This window comes from Neomonachus schauinslandi, chromosome 3, assembly GCF_002201575.2.
Source record: "Neomonachus schauinslandi chromosome 3, ASM220157v2, whole genome shotgun sequence".
Lineage (NCBI taxonomy): Eukaryota > Metazoa > Chordata > Mammalia > Carnivora > Phocidae > Neomonachus > Neomonachus schauinslandi.
In genome coordinates this window covers 72,594,038-72,614,161 of record NC_058405.1, presented here as the reverse complement: position 1 = coordinate 72,614,161, position 20,124 = coordinate 72,594,038, and the positions used below count along the sequence as shown (strand labels likewise).

Below are 20,124 nucleotides of genomic sequence, written 5' to 3'. Positions count from 1 at the left end.
GGAATCAGACCTACCTATTTCTTTCTAGAGAACTCTAGGCAACTGCTGCAGCCTGCCCCATGCAGTGCAAAGTTTCCAGAAAGCTGGCAAACTGCCCGGGTTTCCTCAGAAAATTGGGGCAGTGCGGAGCCAGGCAATTGTTTTTATACTTTGAGCTACTTACTTCCTTCCTGTACCCGTGGAGGGACATAGGGAGTGCCATTTGTGTCCGTTGGAAGTTTTAAGATTTGCAGAGACCATCATATTGAAGGCTGAAAAATGTGTAAATGCCACCCAAAAAACCACATTAATTACTGTCAACAAACTCAGTTTCAGGTTTCTACAGGAGAGCCTCATTCCTCAAAAGGAGAAATTACTTAAGTTGTGAGACAACTAGCTTCTCGGCTTCCAAAACAAAAACCTATCATCATAGGTTTGGTGTCCTTGATTGTTACTGAACAGCTTCTATGTACCAGACCCTGTGCCAGGTATTGGAAGGAGTTCAAAAATGAACATGACAAGATCCTAAATTCACGATCCAGCCTGGGAGGGAGATGTACACACAGAGCTCTAAAAGGGAACTCAGAGAAGGAACTTGTTCAGAGATCCGGTGATGTTGCAGAATCCTATTCCTGAGAGCAAGGATGAAGGTGCTCGAAGTTTAACAATTCTACGGAAGTTTTTAAAAATAAAAATCCCTCAAGCCAAAAGTGCACTAAGAAAAAACAGAATTGAAAGGACAGCGAGGTCACCAGGCTATCTTTGTGAGTATAGGATATACGGCTTACCTGTGATATAAAAGCTTATGTTTCTTTCCACAGATCCTACTTTATTGGAAGCCATGCAACTGTAGATTCCAGAAATTCTAGAGTCAGCCACAACCAAGGTGCTAGCCGTCTGTAAAAGAAAAGGAAGCTTTAGCTAGAGCAAAGAGCTATTTGAACATCCCTAAGATTCTTCTAAAGGTTGAAGTGATTCAGCTATCCCATTCATTCGACAAGGCTAGTACTACGCGCACGGCGGTTACCAGAAGGCTCTCCCTTTGCGGAGCCCCAGCAAGAATGGAAAAATAACAGGAAAGCAGGTCCTCAGGAGACCGGGGGCTATGACATCCGACTCGTATGAGGGTTTCAGGCTTATTTATCTCGTGCTGCTGGCGTAACAATTACAGACCTGAAGCTGAGATGCGGGACTGCACGTCCTACTCTATGAGGTGGTCAGTTCCACGTCAATGAGAGGAACAGGTGAGGCTGAGACCTTCCCTTTTGTTTGGATGACCTGAGACTATGGATGCCATTTGGTAACAGGAGGTTTCTTTGCTGTTTGCTTCTGTAATGGGCGTGTGAAGTGAGCAAGGACAGAAGAGAAAGGTTGGCCAAACCATTTCTTTTATGTACTCAAAGAATGGAGCTCTGCAGCCCCCAAGGTGCAGAAGCTCTGGAAAGCTCTCTAAGGCTGTCCTGTGTGTTTATAAATGACTTAATTTCTCAGTCTGCCAACCCCCAATCTAGAAAACGAAGACATAAACTGTGAATACAATATCGTTTCACGGAATTTTCGTGCTGCTATTTGACACATGAACCCTTGAAGAAACACTAGTGGTCACATTTGTGTGAGCTGGAAAGCGCTTTCTAAACTGTGATGTCTCACAGACTAATGAAACACAAATTTGTACAGCATGAAGACTCTGCTGTCTTCTTTTAAAGATAAAAATTAGTAAAATGGAACCAGTTGTTGAGAGTTTTAAAATCTAACCCAGCCTTGCAAAATTGTAATGCATCCTTTCTATGGAACAAATGAAAAAGGAAGTTAAGTTTCTAGTATTTTTTTTTTTTTTTTAGTGTATCCAGTTACTTATAAATTGTTGCGGCTTATCTCCTAGAACACAAATGACTGGTCATTGGCTTTGAAATTAGAGAGGCTTGCTGATGCTTCCAGACAGAATGGAGTGTCCTAGCTGAAGTAGAATTAGGTCAAGTGACTTACAGGCTAATGTAATATATAGGTGGAAATGTGACAGTCGGCTTTCTAAGATGATGAACCCCGATTCTATAAAGGGTCCCAGCATTCTTCTGAGTTGCTAAGTAATGGGCTAATTAAGCACTTTACTTATGTTCTCATATCCCAGCCAATAAATTATTTGTCTTTAATCTACAGATCAAGAACACTGAAAAATACACTCCTCGTTTTTTCAGCCAGCAAGCTTATTGCTCCAGATTCTCTGTAATTTTCACTATAGTATAGTGTATATTACATGATGTCTCCTCTTCTGTTTCTTGGATCTGTTTAATTACATCTCCCCATATATCCTCTGTGAATTATTGAAATTACTGGAAATGGAAGTGTCTGCAATATGTGGCAACTTTCATTCAACTTAGCAGACATTTATTGAGCGTTTATCAAGGTATGGTGCAGATGTTGTAGGGGAAACAGAGATGAATGTGACACAACCCCTATTCTTAACCTTGAATAGACCTTGGAGGATTGCTTTAAGGTGGCAGATAATTTCCCTGCTTGAAGATCAAATACGTATTATTCTCTCTTTTGCAGAGAAACAGTCCCATGGAGGCAAATGGCCAGTAGAGGAGATCATGAAAAGAACTCACGTGTCTCTTTCCCTATGCGAATTAATAATCTTTAGAAGAGGTGGGAAATACAAGGAAATTCTAGCCAGGATATTTCTTTTAATTACTGCTCCCACCACTTAAGAGCCATGGAAGAAAATGGCAGTAATTAGAAGTGAAGCTTGTAGGTAGCAGTGTGAAAGGAAGTGTTAGCTCGTGACCGCTGGGACAATTCAGACCATCAAGTCAGACACTGACTTCTTTATTTGGTCTCTGCAAACTTGGGCTCAGATGCTTGGAAGCGGTATGCAACAAGTTCAGACCCAGGGGACACCAATAAAGCCCCCCCCCCCCCCCCCAGCTCAAGCACAGGTTTTCTTATGACGTCAGCTCTCAAATGTTTATCCTCAGGGGCCTCAGCAGAGTCTTATCTACATTCTTTGATTTGCTGCTCAGTAAATAAGTGAGAAACTCATTTCTGTTTGTCCTGAGGATGTTTGATATGAGGGACAGCTACTGCCTGAATCTGAAAGTTGCATCTGTGTTTCTATTAAAACTATTTTGATTTCACTGGACTCAAAGCAAGTGAGCACCAGAACTGGGCTCTGTGGCAAGGGGAAGGAAATTCAGATGTGGCACATTTGCCACAGTTAAGATTTGTGCAGGCAATTGGGGCATGATTCCAATAAACTGTCGGGAGAGCTCAGAACTTTTGTATAATCAGAGAATGAAATTGAGACACCTAGAACTGAAAGGAATCCAGGCCACAGGATGCGCCATGGAGATACGAATATTTGAATCTCTTATTTTGTTTGAATGACCCCTTCCCAAACCAAGAGCTTACCCATAGGCAAGCTTGCTCCAGAACTCACCTCTCCCAAGTTGCTATTAAAATTGGACGAGAAAATGACATCGATGGGAGTTTACTTATTTCTTTGTTTCTGGGTGCCTTTATGTAGCCCTTGCTGTGTGCCAGATGGCACGTGAGGCGATATCTAGCCTGTCGCTGGGCAGGCTAACTATGCGACTGTAGGTAAAAGGCTCATTATACTCTAAGCTGGGACTTTAATTTCCTCCTCCCTATAGCCCTGTGAGGTAGGTATATTACCCATGATCTCTACATGAAACTGCTTCTTGCCTTAAAACTCTTTTAGATTGAATGGCACAGATCTATTGGTAGAGTTCCATCTAGTCTTTGAATTGAGTTCTTCCTTAAGAATACATCCTTAAATTGGCAGAGATGGGTCACATAAGCTAAAATGCTACTATGTACAGAAATACTAGTTTCTCTCATTATTTCACATAAGCTGCAAGCTATTTTTCAACTGATACATTGTTACAAGGTTTGAGAATATGACCGATGAATGAAAAAGTTATAATTAAAGAAGGAAATGTAAAAATAAGATGAAATTAATATCCTATGATCAACTTTATTAAAAAATTATCTGATTTCTAGAGCACTTTTTTCCAGAGAATATATTTTTTAACTTAGAAACTAAAACATGTTTTCATGACAAACAAAAGATATTTATTTGATAATTGAAGTATAAACATTATAGGGTCAGAAAAAGGAGCTCAACTGTGAGTTGTGGGTGAGTGTGGTTTTTCTGCACAAGAGACAACTTCCCTTAGGACAGCAAGTCTAAACGCAGAAGTCTTCTGAGTAAAAGGGACAAATCCATTCCCCAGTGCTCGTAACTAAATACTATTGTTTCAAAGGGGGAAAGGATGAAAATAGCCTAACAGTGGGAACACCAAATATTAACTTAATACTTTAAAAGAGGAAGTGCCAAGAATTTGAGTAGTTACATGTGTTTGAAATTATCATTTAGAAGGTGCACCAAAAGAAATTCTCAAGGATGTCTGCTTGTCTTCATTCTATAATTAGTTTTCATTTGCCATAATTGTTTTTTAGCTCTGAACATACACTTTGGGGGGGTGCCTTGACTTGCCCTGCCAGGACCTCAAGGATTTAGATATTAGAAATAGAGCCTTAAAGTCATTTTCTGGGTTCTTTTGTATGACCCAAGAACGCTGATGAAATCTGTCATCAGGTACTGTAAGTTGGGAAGTTATTCATACCCCTTCCTTCCTTCCCTTTCCCTACACATTAGTAATTCCCTACCACAATGAGGTTGCAACCTCATGGGTGAGAATATTTTGATGGGATGATGTGTAATTCAGCCTAATTTCCAGAACTAGTTTTAAAAGGTCTAAATATGGACCCGTGATCTTAATCTCGGGATGTTTCTAATATCGTTTCTTTTCAAGGGTGTCAGGGAGACATAAAAGTAGATATATAAAGGTCATGGAAGAATCTAAAATTAACCTCAGGTGGCACATTTGAGCCAAGTGATGGGAAAACAGAACGTGAGAATTCGAAAAACTTGAGGAGTGTGGGAAATGAGACACAAACTGTAATTCTGTCATTAGTTTTAAGGTCACTGTCATGGATCAGTCTTGTAATGGTAACCCTTCTTAAGGTAACCTCCAAACGGTTTCAATGGAAACACTGCTAAAACATTAAAATTGTCACAATTCTCCAGCCTCACAGAATGAATGCTGTAATATGTATTTCCTGAGTGTTTTTTCTAACACCGGGTTCCCTCTACTTCCTACTCCGTAGTTACAAACCCAAGAGTCTGGCAACTCCATTAAAGAATACTAAAACTCCGCATTTGCTATTAGCAACTCCAATTGATGACTCATTTTTCACAGATCTAGGCCAAAACTTGCCAATGAGGAAACTAAATTTTATTGTTCTCTGCACCCTTCTGAGTTAAACAAACAAACAAACAAAAAACAAAGAAAAAAAAAGGAAATCCCTAGAATCTAACGGGGGCTCCAGTGGGACCTCTATTCCCCTGATCTGTGGGGGGTGTCACTGTGTGGGCTAACTATGTGACTGTAGTTAAAACGGTCATTAGATTCTAAGCTGGGACTTTAATATACTTCCTAAAAATGGACAGAAAAGAAAAGCAGTTTTAATTGTAAAGGAAAGGCCAGCGCAAATAATTCTGAAATAGCAAAACTCTCATCTGTCATCATCATAAATTTTTTTCCTACATACACAGATGTGTATGTAGGATGTATGTATGTATGTATGTATGTATGTATGTATTATGTACATAATAGATGCCCAAATTGTAAAAGTAGTAAATGCTTCTAAATTTAGGCCTTGAAATGAAGAATGAGAATCTATTACTGTTACAGCTTCTAAGAGGATATGCCACAGATACATGATATACATAGATAACAACTTTGTTAAAAGTATTAAAAGTTTTTCAATGCAGACAATTATTGAACCAACAGTCTTCATTGTATACGATCACAATCAACTTGGGAACTGCATTAGGGCATACATGACAATCATGTTTATAAGAACGGGCAAATGAGGGAGGACAAGTATTATTAGCTCCATCTTTTGGAGGAGGGAGCAGGTTCAGAGAGAGGGACGGATCTGCGTGTGGTTATACAAGATAGGAAGTCGCAGAGCTTGACCCCAGGGCTCCTGGCTGCAGGTTGGTCAACATACATGCCCACTGTGTCTGGAGATCTATATTTAAAACCTCTGCATAACTACAAAATTACAAGACAATAAACTTGTTTCAAGCCGTGTGGAAAAGCATCAAGGAAGTTCCTTATCTCACTCGGGTTTTGTGACTTCACTCCCTCTGTGCTTTCCAGGTAATTCTGTATGGAGTCAGGTTGCTACTTTATGGTTCAGGCTAATCCGAAACCTCGCCTGGCTTTTTCATTTTCCACTTTCTTTTCTATCGTATTTTTTGTGGCTAGGACGCCAGAATAGAATTAAAACTTACCATTGGAATTAGGCTCATAAATGTTTTTTTTAATATCCAGCAGTTAACAGTCCATCTCCCTGATATGATCAGGAGAAGGCAAAACGAATTAACACATTCAGTGGCATCTTGAAGTTTTCTAGTATATTCTGTGACAACTAGCTTGCCTTCTACCGTGAGGCATTTCCTTTCTTTGAAAAGACGTACTGTCACCCAAATTAAACTTTCAAGTTCATAGAATTTCCTCTTTTCTAAGGATTTCATTGAACTGCTCTCATCCATGGTTATCCATCATGAGACGTTTCAAACTACTGTTCATTTGTATTAGAGAAAAAGAATTGTAAACCACGGCGCCTGGGTGGCTCAGTCATTAGGCGTCTGCCTTCGGCTCAGGTCATGGTCCCAGGGTCCTGGGATCGAGTCCCACGTTGGGCTCCCTGCTCCGCGGGAAGCCTGCTTCTCCCTCCCCCACTCCCCCTGCTTGTGTTCCCTCTCTCGGTGTGTCTCTCTCTGTCAAATAAATAAATAAAATCTTAAAAAAAAAAAAGAATCGTAAACCACGACTGTAGTCAGCAAAACTTTTCTTAAATCCTTGACAAGTGATTGTTCATATTTTCATGGAAGTCATCACCATTTTCATTTCTGTACCTCGTTGGAAGAGCCGTGGCTTTTGGACTAGGAAGACTTTGCTTTGAGTTTCTCGTCTGCCACATTTAAGCTGTGTGGCTTGGAGTTCATCTCACCACCCCTGTTTTTATCTTTAAAAAGTAGATAACCACCCCGGCTGGCCAGAATGTTGTTGATACGAGCGTATGTCAAAAAGTTTTACAGAACGCGGAAATCAGTTGTTATTTGTCGTCACTGTTCAATCCTGCATGGGGAGTAGGGGGAATGATGTGATCTACTTTGTTGCCTTCAAACGCAAAAAATACAGCTGAATACACAGATAACACACGCATAACCACACTCAAGCAGACAGACCCATACTAACAAGCCACTCCGAGTCAAGATATGCATGTGTAAATAGACATTTTGGCAAGGGGTTGGGAGCTTTTTACTTTTTAAAGCATCACTACCCCCGGGCCTGGTAAGAGCCGATTTTAAAGTGTATTTTTCCTGAATTCAACCAAAGAAAAGTCCGAGGTCCATGAGATGTGCCCAGTTCATAAGGTATCTGCTATTGCTGAGGTTCAGCGGAGCCCAGGGGAACGGCGAAGGAATGGTATGCAGGAGGGGACAGCAAAGGCCACCCACTCTAAAAAATACGGGTTCCCAAAGTTCAGGGTCCCTCAGCTGCTCTGCAAATCCACGGCCTGCACAGTTTCTACCCAGGCACTCGGGGGCAAGAGGACCAGTGCTAACAAGAAGCCCGCGAGATTTGCTGTGAGTAATAAAGTCCTTGTATCTGACCCGCAAGTAGCAGGTCTTCAACCACAAAACATAAAACTGGGACAGGCCTGGGCGCCTGGGTGGCTCAGATGGTTAAGCGTCTGCCTTCGGCTCAGGTCATGATCTCAGGGTCCTGGGATCGAGTCCCACATCGGGCTTCCTGCTCCTTGGGAGCCTGCTTCTCCCTCTGCCTCTCTCTCTCTCTCTGTCTCTCATGAATAAATAAATAAAATCTTTAAAAAAAAAAAAAAAAACTGGGACAGGCCTACCTGTTAGCCTGAAAATAGGGTACAATCTCAAGAGCCTTTGCAGTCCTTGGCACCTCTTTTAGAGAAGTTGAATCTTCCAAAATTGGTCAAAGGGTACAAAGTTTCAGTGATGCTAGATGAGTAAGCCCCAGAGATCCACTGTTCAGCGTAGTACTTGCACTGAACAATGCTGCGTTGTATACATTTGCTATGTGTTATCATTAAGTCATTGATGCATTCACACGTTCCTACATTCAGTGGGAGGAAACTTTTGGAGGCGATGGATAAGTTTGTAGCTTTGACTGTATTGATGGTTTTGTGGGTGTATATTTATCTCCAAAGTCATCATTAAACTGTACACATTAAATTTGTACAGTTTTGTATGTCAATCACACCTCAGTAAAAATTTTTTAATACCAAAAAGCGTACCAGCAAAGATGTGTGCTAGATGCTCATTAGGTCAGGGAACTGTTTGGTCTTTTTTGGTTAGAAGTCTCTTTTTTTTTTTTAATTGAGGTATAATTGATACATAACACTGTATTAGTTTCAAATGTAAGAAAGCATAAATGATTCAGTATTTGTATATATTGCAACACGATCACCGTAAGTACACTTAACATCTGTCATCATACATAGTTAAGCAAATTTTTTTGTCTTGTGATGAGAAGTACTAAGATCCATTCTCTTAGCAAACTTTCAAATATGCAATTCAGTATGATTAACTATATTCACCATGTTGTACAATAATCCCCAGGACTTAGTTATCTTATAACTGCAACTTCGTGCCTTTTGACCCCCTTCACTTATTCTTCACAACCCTTACCCCTGCCTCTGGCAACCACCATTCTGTGCTCTGTAATCTATAAGCTTGGGGTTTGGTTTCTTTCAGATTCCACATATAAATGAGATCATACGGTATTTGTCTTTTCTTTTTTTTTTTTTTTAAAGATTTTATTTATTTATTTGAGACAGAGTGAATGAGAGACAGAGCATGAGAGGGAGGAGGGTCAGAGGGAGAAGCGGACTCCCCGCCGAGCAGGGAGCCCAATGCGGGACTCGATCCCGGGACTCCAGGATCATGACCTGAGCCGAAGGCAGTTGCTTAACCAACTGAGCCACCCAGGTGCCCGGTATTTGTCTTTTCTTTGCCTGACTTCTTACTCTTAGCTTAGTGCCCTCAAAGTCCATCCATGTCACAAATGGCAAGATTTCATTCTTTCTTGTGGCTGAGTCATATTCCATTGTGTATATACATACCATACATTCTTCATTCATTCATTCATTCGATGGGCACTCAAGTTGCTTCCATATCTTGGTTATTATAAATAGTACTGCTATGAACAGGAGGGTGCAGATATTTTTGAGTGTTTTTGTTTTTTTCTTTCTTTGTTTTCCACCCAGAAGTGGAATTGCTAGATTATAGGGTGGTTCTATTTTTAGTTTTTTGAGAAACCTCCAAAAACCTCCATGTTTTTCATAATAGCTGTATAAATTTACAACCCACCAATAGTGCACAAAGATTCCCTTTTCTCCACATCCTCACCGATACTCATTATTTCTTGTCTTTTTGATAATGGCCATTCTAACAGGTGTCAGGCGATAGCTCCTTGTGCTTTTGATTTGTATTTCTTAGGTCAGGGAATCCTGATATACTCTAATGTGTTTGCATACCCTGACTTAGGCTTTGCCTTTGTGAAGACAGAGGGAAAACAATCTATTTTGTGAGATGGCAATATTCCATTTTAGACCTAAGTCTTGTACTAGCTTTTGCTTATTGACTACCTACTTTATGTATGTCAGAGATACTCAGTCCTAGGTATGTGCTAGAATCTCCCAGGGAACTTTTATGAACCCCAGGCTCTCCTCCAGAGATTCAAATGTAAGAATAATTGGTGGGGTATTCTGATATTCAGCCAGGGTTGAAAGCCGTTGGTATGTGAGAGGCCGCTCTGCCTCTTGCATTAGGACCTCGTACTCATGCCTTTGGAACTGGTGGGCCACTGGAGAACAGAGTTTAAGCAGTCTCAGGGTATCTCTCCACGAAGACATATCTCTGATCTTGTCTTCTCTCTGAACTTTTGTTGTGAGCATTTGAATTACTTCTGGTTCTAGTAAACCCAGAACTGGAAGCCAAGCGTGTGTTTTTAAAATAAATATCCCAGGGCGCCTGGGTGGCTCAGTCGGTTAAGCGACTGCCTTCGGCTCAGGTCATGATCCTGGAGTCCCGGGATCGAGTCCCGCATCGGGCTCCCTGCTCGGCAGGGAGCCTGCTTCTCCCTCTGACCCTTCCCCCTCTCATGTGCTCTCTGTCTCTCTCATTCTCTCTGTCTCAAATAAATAAATAAAATCTTTAAAAAAAAAAAATAAATAAATAAATAAATATCCCAGGGGCACCTGGGTGGCTCAGTTGGCTAAGAATCTGACTTTGGCTCAGGTCATGATCTTGGGGTCCTGGGATCAAGTCTGCTTCTCTCTCTCCTTCTCTCTTTGCCCCTCCCCCTACTTGTGCTCTCGCTCACTCTCAAATAAATAAAATCTTGAAAATAAAGTAAAATAAATATGCCAGTGCTTATTTTTGCAGACAATACCTTATTCTTTCCTTCTATTATTGCCGTGCGCTGAGTGATGCTCTCAATCCTGTTTCCTATGTTGCTGTCGGGATCCAGGATTAGGGACTCTTCATTATTGGAGCAAAAGTCATACCTATTTTTTAAAAAAAGCAAGTCATCACTATATTGCTTTGTAGCATGGTCCAGCCCATGGTGACAGGTGAAATAAAAATCACTGGTTAAGTCCTGAGATAACAAAGATAACAAAACACATTTTCCTCTTTTCCTTAGATTTTTCCCCCCATATTCATCCCCACAACTTAAAAATAGAAAATATATTTTGCTTGCTCTGAAAGCAACCCACACCAGTATATCTCCATACATCCTTCCTGTTCTAAATATTAAATACTAAGTAAAAATGCAAAAATTAGGAAATTTAATATCTAGATTTTAATCAGTTCCTAGTGGAGGAAACATGCAAACACAGGGGGAAAAAAAGAAGTTATGTTAATGAATGGAAACCTCAAGGAAATAATAGCATTTCACATCTATAAAAGGTTGGTTTTAATCAGAATATTCCATTATACAGCTAATTTTTTCCAGGGCTATTAAGTGTATATGGAAACACACAGCATGAAGCAGTTATTAAATTCTATTTCTTTCCAAGTTTTGGAGTATCATGAGAAGCTCTTTAACTGCTCAGACCTCAAAGTGTTTAATTATAAAATGATCTCTTCTGTTTCTAAAAGTCCATGAGATCTCTTATTATATGAAACTAGCTAGTAGAGTACCATTTTAAAGAGAGAAGTTAGCATGCTCTCTCAAATACACGTTCTTATCAGCAAGCTTCTGTTTTCATATGGCTTATTACTCAGATTTTGGTGGAAATAGTTATTAATCTCAGCACTCACAAAACTGCTCCCAGGGCGCCTGGGTGGCTCAGTTGGTTAAGCAACTGCCTTCGGCTCAGGTCATGATCCTGGAGTCCCGGGATCGAGTCCCGCATCGGGCTCCCTGCTCAGCGGAGAGCCTGCTTCTCCCTCTGACCCTCCCCCCTCTCATGTGCTCTCTCTCTCTCTCTCATTCTAAAAAAAAAAAAAAAAAAAACTGCTCCCAGACTCCTGAATGTTCTGGTTTTTAGTGGAATCCTTTTTGCTTCCAAAGCTCCAATGACTATACTGAAGAAAGCCCAGCTTCCTTGTCCAACAGTCAAGGCCATTCATAGTCCATTCCCTACCTAGAATTTGTGGTGAGCAGATTGTCGTGGGCAGATTATGGGGATTTTCAAGCCAGGAGGAATTTCACAGCCCAATTTCCAGAGAGAATGAGTGGTTGATCTTAGGTAGCCAAGGCGGCCATCATTTACATCAGATGACAGGGAGAGAATAAAATAAGCTGAGGAAGAAGGTAGGATAGATGGGATTGTGAAGACCAGGAAAATGTCCTGTGATTATCCCTCTATGGTCTTTGAGCTAGAAGGGACTCCAGACTGTTAAACCACTGAGTCTTCCTGGGTGGTGTCCTCTCCTGCCCTGTCACGTCTGCCCCCAGAGCTTTCCCCATGTTCTAAGTGGCCCCACTGGACCAGCAGCTCCAGGGGACCACATCTACTGTACACTCTGTCCTCACATCACAGCAAGGGCCGAGCGTGTCATTGGCACGCTATGAACACCTGTTAATATACACACAGGCATGGGGGACTGATACGCTGTTTCTAGCAAGAGCTTTCATTTGTTTTCATTGTTCACTATTTTCAAACATCTTGGTAATCACAGCCCTAGTGTAATAAAGCCCCATATACCCATCACCCAGATTTAACAGGGATCCAGATTTTGCCACAGTTGTTTTGTCTATCCTTATTTCTTTCCATCTTTCTCTTTTGTGAAGTATTTTAAAGCAAATCTCAGGTGTCATTTCAGCCCTACATACTTCAGTGCATATTCCTAAAAGAATACACATTTTCTAAGAGAACAACAAGGCCATTATTACACCTAACTGTACCCACTCCATATACCAGATTTCCCCAAATGTTGGCAAAATGTCTCTCTTTTACAGTTAGATGATAAGATTTTAAATAAGAAAGAATAATAAGGACAGGCCATTCCTTAAGGAATTTATGCAATTTCTACTAGATATTCTTTATAGTCATCGGGTAAAATAAGTGAATGTTTTAACTGTTACTGATTAGTAGAGGAAAAAGGAACCCAAGAGAAATTATATACTTTCTCCTTTACTTGAAACACTGTAATGCTATAGTTTTGAAATCCTGTCATTCTGCAATTTTTCGTTGTCTGTTCTCTGGACTGTTACAGCCATGCCCTGAACCGCCTTTTGACCTCATGGCATGGCCTTCACACATGCTCAGGACACATATGAGTACAGCCAACGCACGTATGCCTTACATGTAGATGGGGTTTATTACACACGGGCACACCTGTATTGGACACGTGCGTGTGTACTTGGCATTGTGCCGTCAAACAGCTGATATTCTCTTGTATCTGGAAAAGAAGCTTTTAATTTCATTCTTTTCCCCCCAAAGAAGTGAAAAAGATAAACGGATGCCTCAGACAGAGATCTTAATTGCATACTCTTGATCTTCAGGAAAGGCAAAGAAATATGTTCGAGTACAGCGAGTCTAGGCATTTCCCAAGGGAAGTGCAGTCTGCTGCCCAAGTTCACGCGGGGCTGTCAACCTCTGACCCCTACCCCTGCCCCCAGAGGCGGCTGCTGGCAGCACAAGCCCTATGGAAACTATAGGCTAGACTCACGGCAAGGTCCTCCCAGTGCAAAGGACAGATTTTGTGGCCATTTTCTAATTTGGGGACTGGTTTTTTGTTTTTGTTTTTTTCTTTTTCCCTCTTTGAATTGGAACCATAAAAATAGAATGTCATTTAGGAGCCTGACTATATAACAGCACTTGAAAAGAGATTTAGGGGGAGGGGAATTTGCCTAAGCCTTAAGAATACATCAAGCTCTTAAGGAAGTAGATTGTGCCATGTTTGAAGATGCAAAGATAATCACTGTGCTGGGAACCGTCTTGAGGGGGGAGGAAGCCGAACAACAAGAGGAAAGCAGCGTTCACTCCTGATTTCGCACAGGAAGCCCACAGCACCTCCTGCCAAAGGGAGATAAGAAAGCTCCCAGGCACTATTCTGGACAAGGCCACTGTTATCAGCTTCAGCTCCACACGGTCCTCTCCAAGCTCCAAGCCTCTGTCCCTCGCCTAATGAGCTTTCGGACTCCTACCGCCATTTGCATACAGCACGACAAATACAATAGCACCGAGGTATTTATAACCATTGAGACGCAAAAAATTTCCGGGGTAAGGGTGTACTCCATGTCATCTCATCAATTGCGGAGTTGAAACAAATTAGTTTGGGACTAGAGATTGATAATAAATAAGTTAAAACAAAACAGCCAAGTATATATCCAACACATGGAGCTGAGACCTTACGTGTGACATGTCAGTCTGTCTAACTCCAGGTAGGAGCCGTCTGTGGGGCTCTCCCACCTGGTCTAAGTAACCAGGCGGCGGCTTTCCACACCTAATGGGAAAACACCACCCTCCGTTGATGTAGGTGACATTACAGACCTGCAAGCTTTGGGCTGATTTTTCCTGTAGTCGTGATGGATTTGCCCTAGTCCCTTCACAGTCGTAAATATTTGTCTCCTCTGTGACCAAAGACAGATGAAGGCAGTCTGGGGCCACAGACAAAGGCAAAGCCAACACTGAGGTCAAACCCACAATCTCAACTGCCAGTCCTAACAGGCAAGCTAACCAGCCATGGGCTAGAATAATTGTAATCTACACCATGCAATATTATACTCTATTATAATAAGGGTATTTTCTACATGCTAAGCACCGTGCTATGTGATTCATATACTCTATCTCATTAATCCACACAACAACCTAAAAAGTAGTTTCTATCATCCCCCCTTTAAGGGATGGGGAAATTGAAGATTAGAGAGGTTAAGTAAATTACCCAAGGTTAAACAGCTAATAAATGGCAGAGGCAGAATTTGTTATCAGTGCTAGCTCATTCCAGAATCTGTGCACTTAACCCTTACCCCACATGCAACATAACATCCATGTCGTATCCTCACATACCGAGAGATTATTATACTTCAGTGCTTCTTTGTATGTAGGAAGAAAAGGCTTCTCCAACATTCACTACCCCAATTCTATTACTGCACTGGGGATTTAATGTTTTGTTTTGTTTTTTTGTTTGTTTGTTTGTTTTAAAGATTTTATTTATTTATTTGAGAGAGAGAGAATGAGAGAAAGCACATGAGAGCGGGGAGGGTCAGAGGGAGAAGCAGACTCCCCGCCGAGCAGGGAGCCCGATGCGGGACTCGATCCCGGGACTCCGGGATCATGACCTGAGCTGAAGGCAGTCGCTTAACCAACTGAGCCACCTAGGCACCCTTTTGTTTTTTGTTTTTTTTAAGACCTTTCTGCAATAAAGCTTCCTTCCAAAATATAGCAAACAACTCTTATCACACACCAAAATGTATTAAGCGCTCAAAGTGTGCACACTGCAGAATTATAGTTTAAATTAGGGCTCCCTTTGTCATCCCAGTCCCTGAACCCAGTTCCCACTCACCTTCATAAATCCTTTGGATCGCCTTTACAGGAAATGCCAGGCAGAGTGCACCCAAAGGTACCCTTTGGTGTTCACCTGTGCTTTTTCTTAGTGCTGGCTTTGAACAATTCTGATTTTCAGACTCTGTTCATTCCTCCTGCCTTCCTGTCCCCTCCCCCTACCTCAAATGCAGAGCTCACACTTTCTTTTCTTTAGAGGGTGGATGGTTGCATCTGGTGGAATCAGAAGGAAGCATCCAGCTGGGTGAGCTTTAGCCATTGATGGTTAGTATCTGTGTATTCTTTGAAGTGGCCTTCTCAGAACGGTTCAACACTTCACTGAGCCTTTCTAGAAACTGACCATCTGTTTAGTGCCTGTTATGATACCCACGCCTCCTGGAGATACCCAGTAGGACTTCTCATGTCTTGATTGATTTCTAGCAAATTCTAGACGGTCTACTCCATAGCCTGAATCTCAAGATAAAGAGATTTTTTTTTGTTTTGGCTTGCCTTTCATCCCTTGATAAATAAATGATATTAAGCTGATCTTTCTTTCAACATTTCTGTTCTGCTAAATCTTGACTCTTGGTTGGCTGAAGGGAAACTGGCTGTTACTGAGCTGCTACTAATGTGTCAGGCCTGGGCTGGGGAGGCTATATACATTTAATTCTCACAGTCCAACCAGTTCTCACAGTCCCCCTTCGGTGAAGCAGGCATTATAATGGCCATTTCAAAAATCATTTTACAACGAAGGAAACCAAGACTCAGAAAAACCAAATGCTTTGCTCAGACTCACAGAGAAAGTAGCAGACCTAGGATCAGAACCCAGATATACTCCACCCTTCCCACTACGCCAGAACTCAGCCCATCACACAGGATGAATTCTGTTCCCCGGGAACCTCCCCAAACCTTTATCACCATCCTTCGCAGGGTGAATCTGGCTCAGAGTCACAGGTTAGAGGAAAACTCTGTGGTCCTCTGAATCAAACTGGTACAAAGTCAGACACCAAGAGAAAGTGAAAAATTAGCTTTCAAGAGGAGAAGTAGCACCCAGTCCTTTGGTGGAGGGGGAAAGGGCAGAGGCATATTTTATAACTACATTTTTGACATAACTTCTGGTTTGTTTTGATCATCAAAATGTCTTGATGCTAAAATTATAGGAACTTTTAGGCTCCTACTGGCTGATGAAGTTTATCATTTAAAAAAATCTTGCAGCGAAATATCAAATCTAACTTTTATCACAATCCTTGTCTTTCCCTATAACTTACTTGTGTCTGCGCAATCCCTGCACATGTTCTGGGATGAAGCGGCCTTGTTTTATTGTGAATTCCTATACAGTTGTAGCAGGCAGCAGACTTTAAAGAGGACCTCTGGGGTGGGGGTGGGGGTGCGCCGTGGTGAGCCGAGCACCCAATACCTGGTGGCTGCCTATTTGAGCCTGAGCCATGCCCAGGAATGAATGTATATATCGATTTAGAATGAAAGCACATTTAGCTGGAAAAGAGGCTCTAGAAAGCCCTACAAAGTCTCAAGACAGAGAATAACCTCCCTCTCCCTTTTTTTCTTTTTTGGATGATGAAATCTGAGGACTTCTGGTGTGGACTCTGCTTATCTGTTTAATGGGATTTGACTGCACGTGCTAACTCTGATTAGAATCTGTTTGTACATTTCAAGTTACGAAACAAAGGGGTAGAGCAGTAATAAAGAGCAAGTCGAGGCTGTAAAATGTCTTTAAAAAAAACTAGAAAGGAAAAAAAAAAAAAAAAAGGACCAGCTGGCAGCCTGCCAGAGGGCACGGCCGGGGCTGGTCCCCCACTATGGCGCGCCATCCTGGAGAAGGGCCTGAGGTAAACTTTCCTCTGCTATGTGGCTGTTGTGTCAAAACATTAGGGATAGTGGGTCTGAGCCTTCAGATTAATATAATCTGCAAACACTCTCCAGTCCCCTCCTCTCGCGTTCTCTCAAAACAAATAAAACAATATAGGGGAGGGGACACTGGCAGAAAAAGGTGTGGAGGTGGAAGGAGTGTTTAGACAGAATGGTTCCTGCTCCTTCTGCTCCAGGAAAAGGGCCTGGGCCTTCGGGGTGGTCACAGGGTCACACCAAGGGGATTCTGGACAAGTGACTCTCTTGCGCACGGACAGACCTTGTGACGCCTTGGAGCCCATACTGAAAACTACTTCTTGTCTGAATGGAGAGGGGGGAGTGGAGAAGGCTTTTCGGGGATTGAAGGCTCTGGGTCAGCTCCTTGGACAATGGTGGAGGTGATCCAGCACCCGGGCCACCTCTGTTTCGATAAGAGCTTTTCCGTGAGCCTCTTGGCCTGCGCTGCTTCCTGTCCTCCAGGGTCTCGCGGTCCATTCACACTCAGAACAAGGCCTCCTCTCTCCCTGCTTGCTCCCACCAAGAGCTCCAAGCTACCCCTGACTCTGCCCCTCTCTCTTGCACAGAATCTGAGCCAAGGGCCAAGGCATCCTTGCAACCCTATTACCGGGGTGACTAAGGGTGGATACTTACTTGGCCACACCTAGATGCGGGTCTTCACAAGAACACCTATTTTGTTCATTCATTTTTTCTTCTAAGTGAAAGATAGGTCAGCTGAGGAAGGGTGGTTTGACATATAAGAATTCTTCAGGGAAATCTCAAGAGGAGCTACAAATCATATCCTTAAACCCATTCAAGGAGTCTTAAGGTGTTACCTCTAAATATTTCAAGCTATGGTTACATTTTGTTCTCATGGAAAGGAAGAGAGCACATGACTTACTACATAGCTGTCAAGGCTGAAATGTCCAGAGAGCCTTCAGGGGTAGAAGGTGGTCAATCACAATTTAGCATTAGAAACACAGAACCTAGACCTAGTCTGACCTGAGTTCAAATCATAGTTTTACAACTTCCTAGTTCTGAAAGCCTGGACAGCAAAATCCCAACTGTGAGAATCATAGTCACAGAAAATCATAGTCTTTTCAATCCTTTGAATAGTTCTGAAATAGAACTTTTTTTAAAGATTTATTTATTTGGGAGAGGGAGAGCGCACGCAAGCAGGGGGAGGGGCAGAGGGAGAGGAAATCTCAAGCTGACTCTGTGCTAAGTGCGGAGCGCACTGCCAGGCTCAGTCTCACAACCCTGAGATCATGACCTGAGCCAAAATCAAGAGTTGGACGCTTAACCCACTGAGCTGCCCAAGCGCCCTGGATCATTTCACTTTTAATAAATTCTGCTTTGGTGTTAGGCCGATGATCAACACTAAGGGATGGGATGATTTCCAGTCCTGTGACATTCACTGTAGTAGAAATGTGATTGAGGAGTTTGTGTATACCACATCCCAAGGATTATGACAGGAGAAATCATTTTTCTCGGATTTCAGTTCCCTGAAAGGCTGTACATCTTTTGGTTTGTTTTTATCTGATGGGCCCCTTCATCTTGCAAACATCTATTTCATTTCTCTTTCTCTCTCTCGACAACTAGAAAGTAAAAGCATATGAGCCATATCTCTGTACTAGCCTTACCGCATTTTCTCCTTTCATTCAGAGTTGCTAAATTATTTATTGTACTCTTTGTGAACCGCCTCAAATTCTTTGGGAAATGAATGTGTTCTTAACACTGCCAACTCGAAAGAAGTAACCCCATGTTACCACGTCTTACTAGTTTTATTACAGGAGTTAAAAGACCAACAGAAGGGAAATAATTTACAAAAGAGTCTTGCTGTCAATGATGGTAAACATCAGGGTGATACTAAACGAGTTAATTTATGTAATGTACCTAGCACAGTGCCCAACACACACTAGATGGATTGATAATGTAAGTTGTCCTTTTATTATCTCGCTAGATAGAGAGCTACTTAAGAGCAGGGACTATGTCTTGTTCACCATTATAACCTCTGGGCCTAGCCCAGCCACCGGGTAAACAGCAGAGGAGCACACCCACCTCTTGCTCAGTTAACCATCTGATGAGGAGAGTGAATCCTGACAATGGCCTGACTATGTGGATTCAACCCCGTGTCAGGTGTCAACCCACCATCCATCATTTACCTCCAACGTGCTGAAAAGGGGGCACTGCTGACCCTCAAATGACCTCCCACATCTCCCTTCAACGAAGCACCATGTCACCACCATCAGCGCCTGTCTACTCACGGTGAGGAGTACTAATGGAGACAGAGGGTCTGACTGGGACCTGGACGGACTCCTCACAGCATTATCCATATCTGACCAACTGACAGTCATGGACAATTTCAACTTAGGCAATGATGCTCACATGTGGAGAAGCATCTTCTGGTCTAACAGAAAATAGAAAACCAACCAGCAATGGTCTTCTCTTTTTCTCAAGGGTAGGCAAAAATATTGGATCATAATCATTAGCACATTTTATTCAAATAAAAAAATATATATTCATACATATTCCATTTAAGAAGTAAAATCAGGGCGCCTGGGTGGCTCAGTTGGTTAAGCGACTGCCTTCGGCTCAGGTCATGATCCTGGAGTCCCGGGATCGAGTCCCGCATCGGGCTCCCTGCTCGGCGGGGAGCCGGCTTCTCCCTCTGACCCTCCCCCCTCTCATGTGCTCTCTGTCTCTCTCATTCTCTCTGTCTCAAATAAATAAATAAAATCTTTAAAAAAAAAAAAAAAGAAGTAAAATCATGTCCTCTGAGAGAAGTAGAAGATTTAGTTCCTTCTGTTACTAAGGAACATATACATTTATTGAAGAGACAAGTCAAATACATGCTCATGTATCAAAATATCAGAAAAATGTCAGAATGTAATTGCGCGCAAGCAAGTAAGATGTCAAGAGTCCATATGCTACCATCACTGGACAAGACTTGGGTCAATGAACATTTGAATAGCTGAGGTAGAATTCTCAAATGCAAGCAGATTGAGGATATTATAGCTCCTCTAATTTCCTAAAAAAATCTGAAAACTCTATGCTTTCTGGTCCCATCTTAATTTCTTTGGAGTAAATCACCGTAGTCAGAAGACCTGTCTAAAGATGCAAGCACTGGGGCAGCTGGGTGGCTCAGCT

General features: G+C 42.1%; 1 protein-coding gene across 1 annotated transcript in view; it reads right to left on the bottom strand.

Moving 5' to 3' along the window:
- Positions 1 to 20,124, bottom strand: part of FLT1 (fms related receptor tyrosine kinase 1) — a 220,809-nt gene that overhangs the window by 80,155 nt on the left and 120,530 nt on the right. The window contains exons 13-14 of the mRNA XM_021678191.2: positions 10,569 to 10,683; positions 768 to 876 (exon numbers count right to left, since the gene is read on the bottom strand). Of these exons, the coding sequence (XP_021533866.2) occupies positions 768 to 876; positions 10,569 to 10,683 (224 nt within the window). The remainder of the gene's footprint in view (positions 1 to 767; positions 877 to 10,568; positions 10,684 to 20,124) is intronic.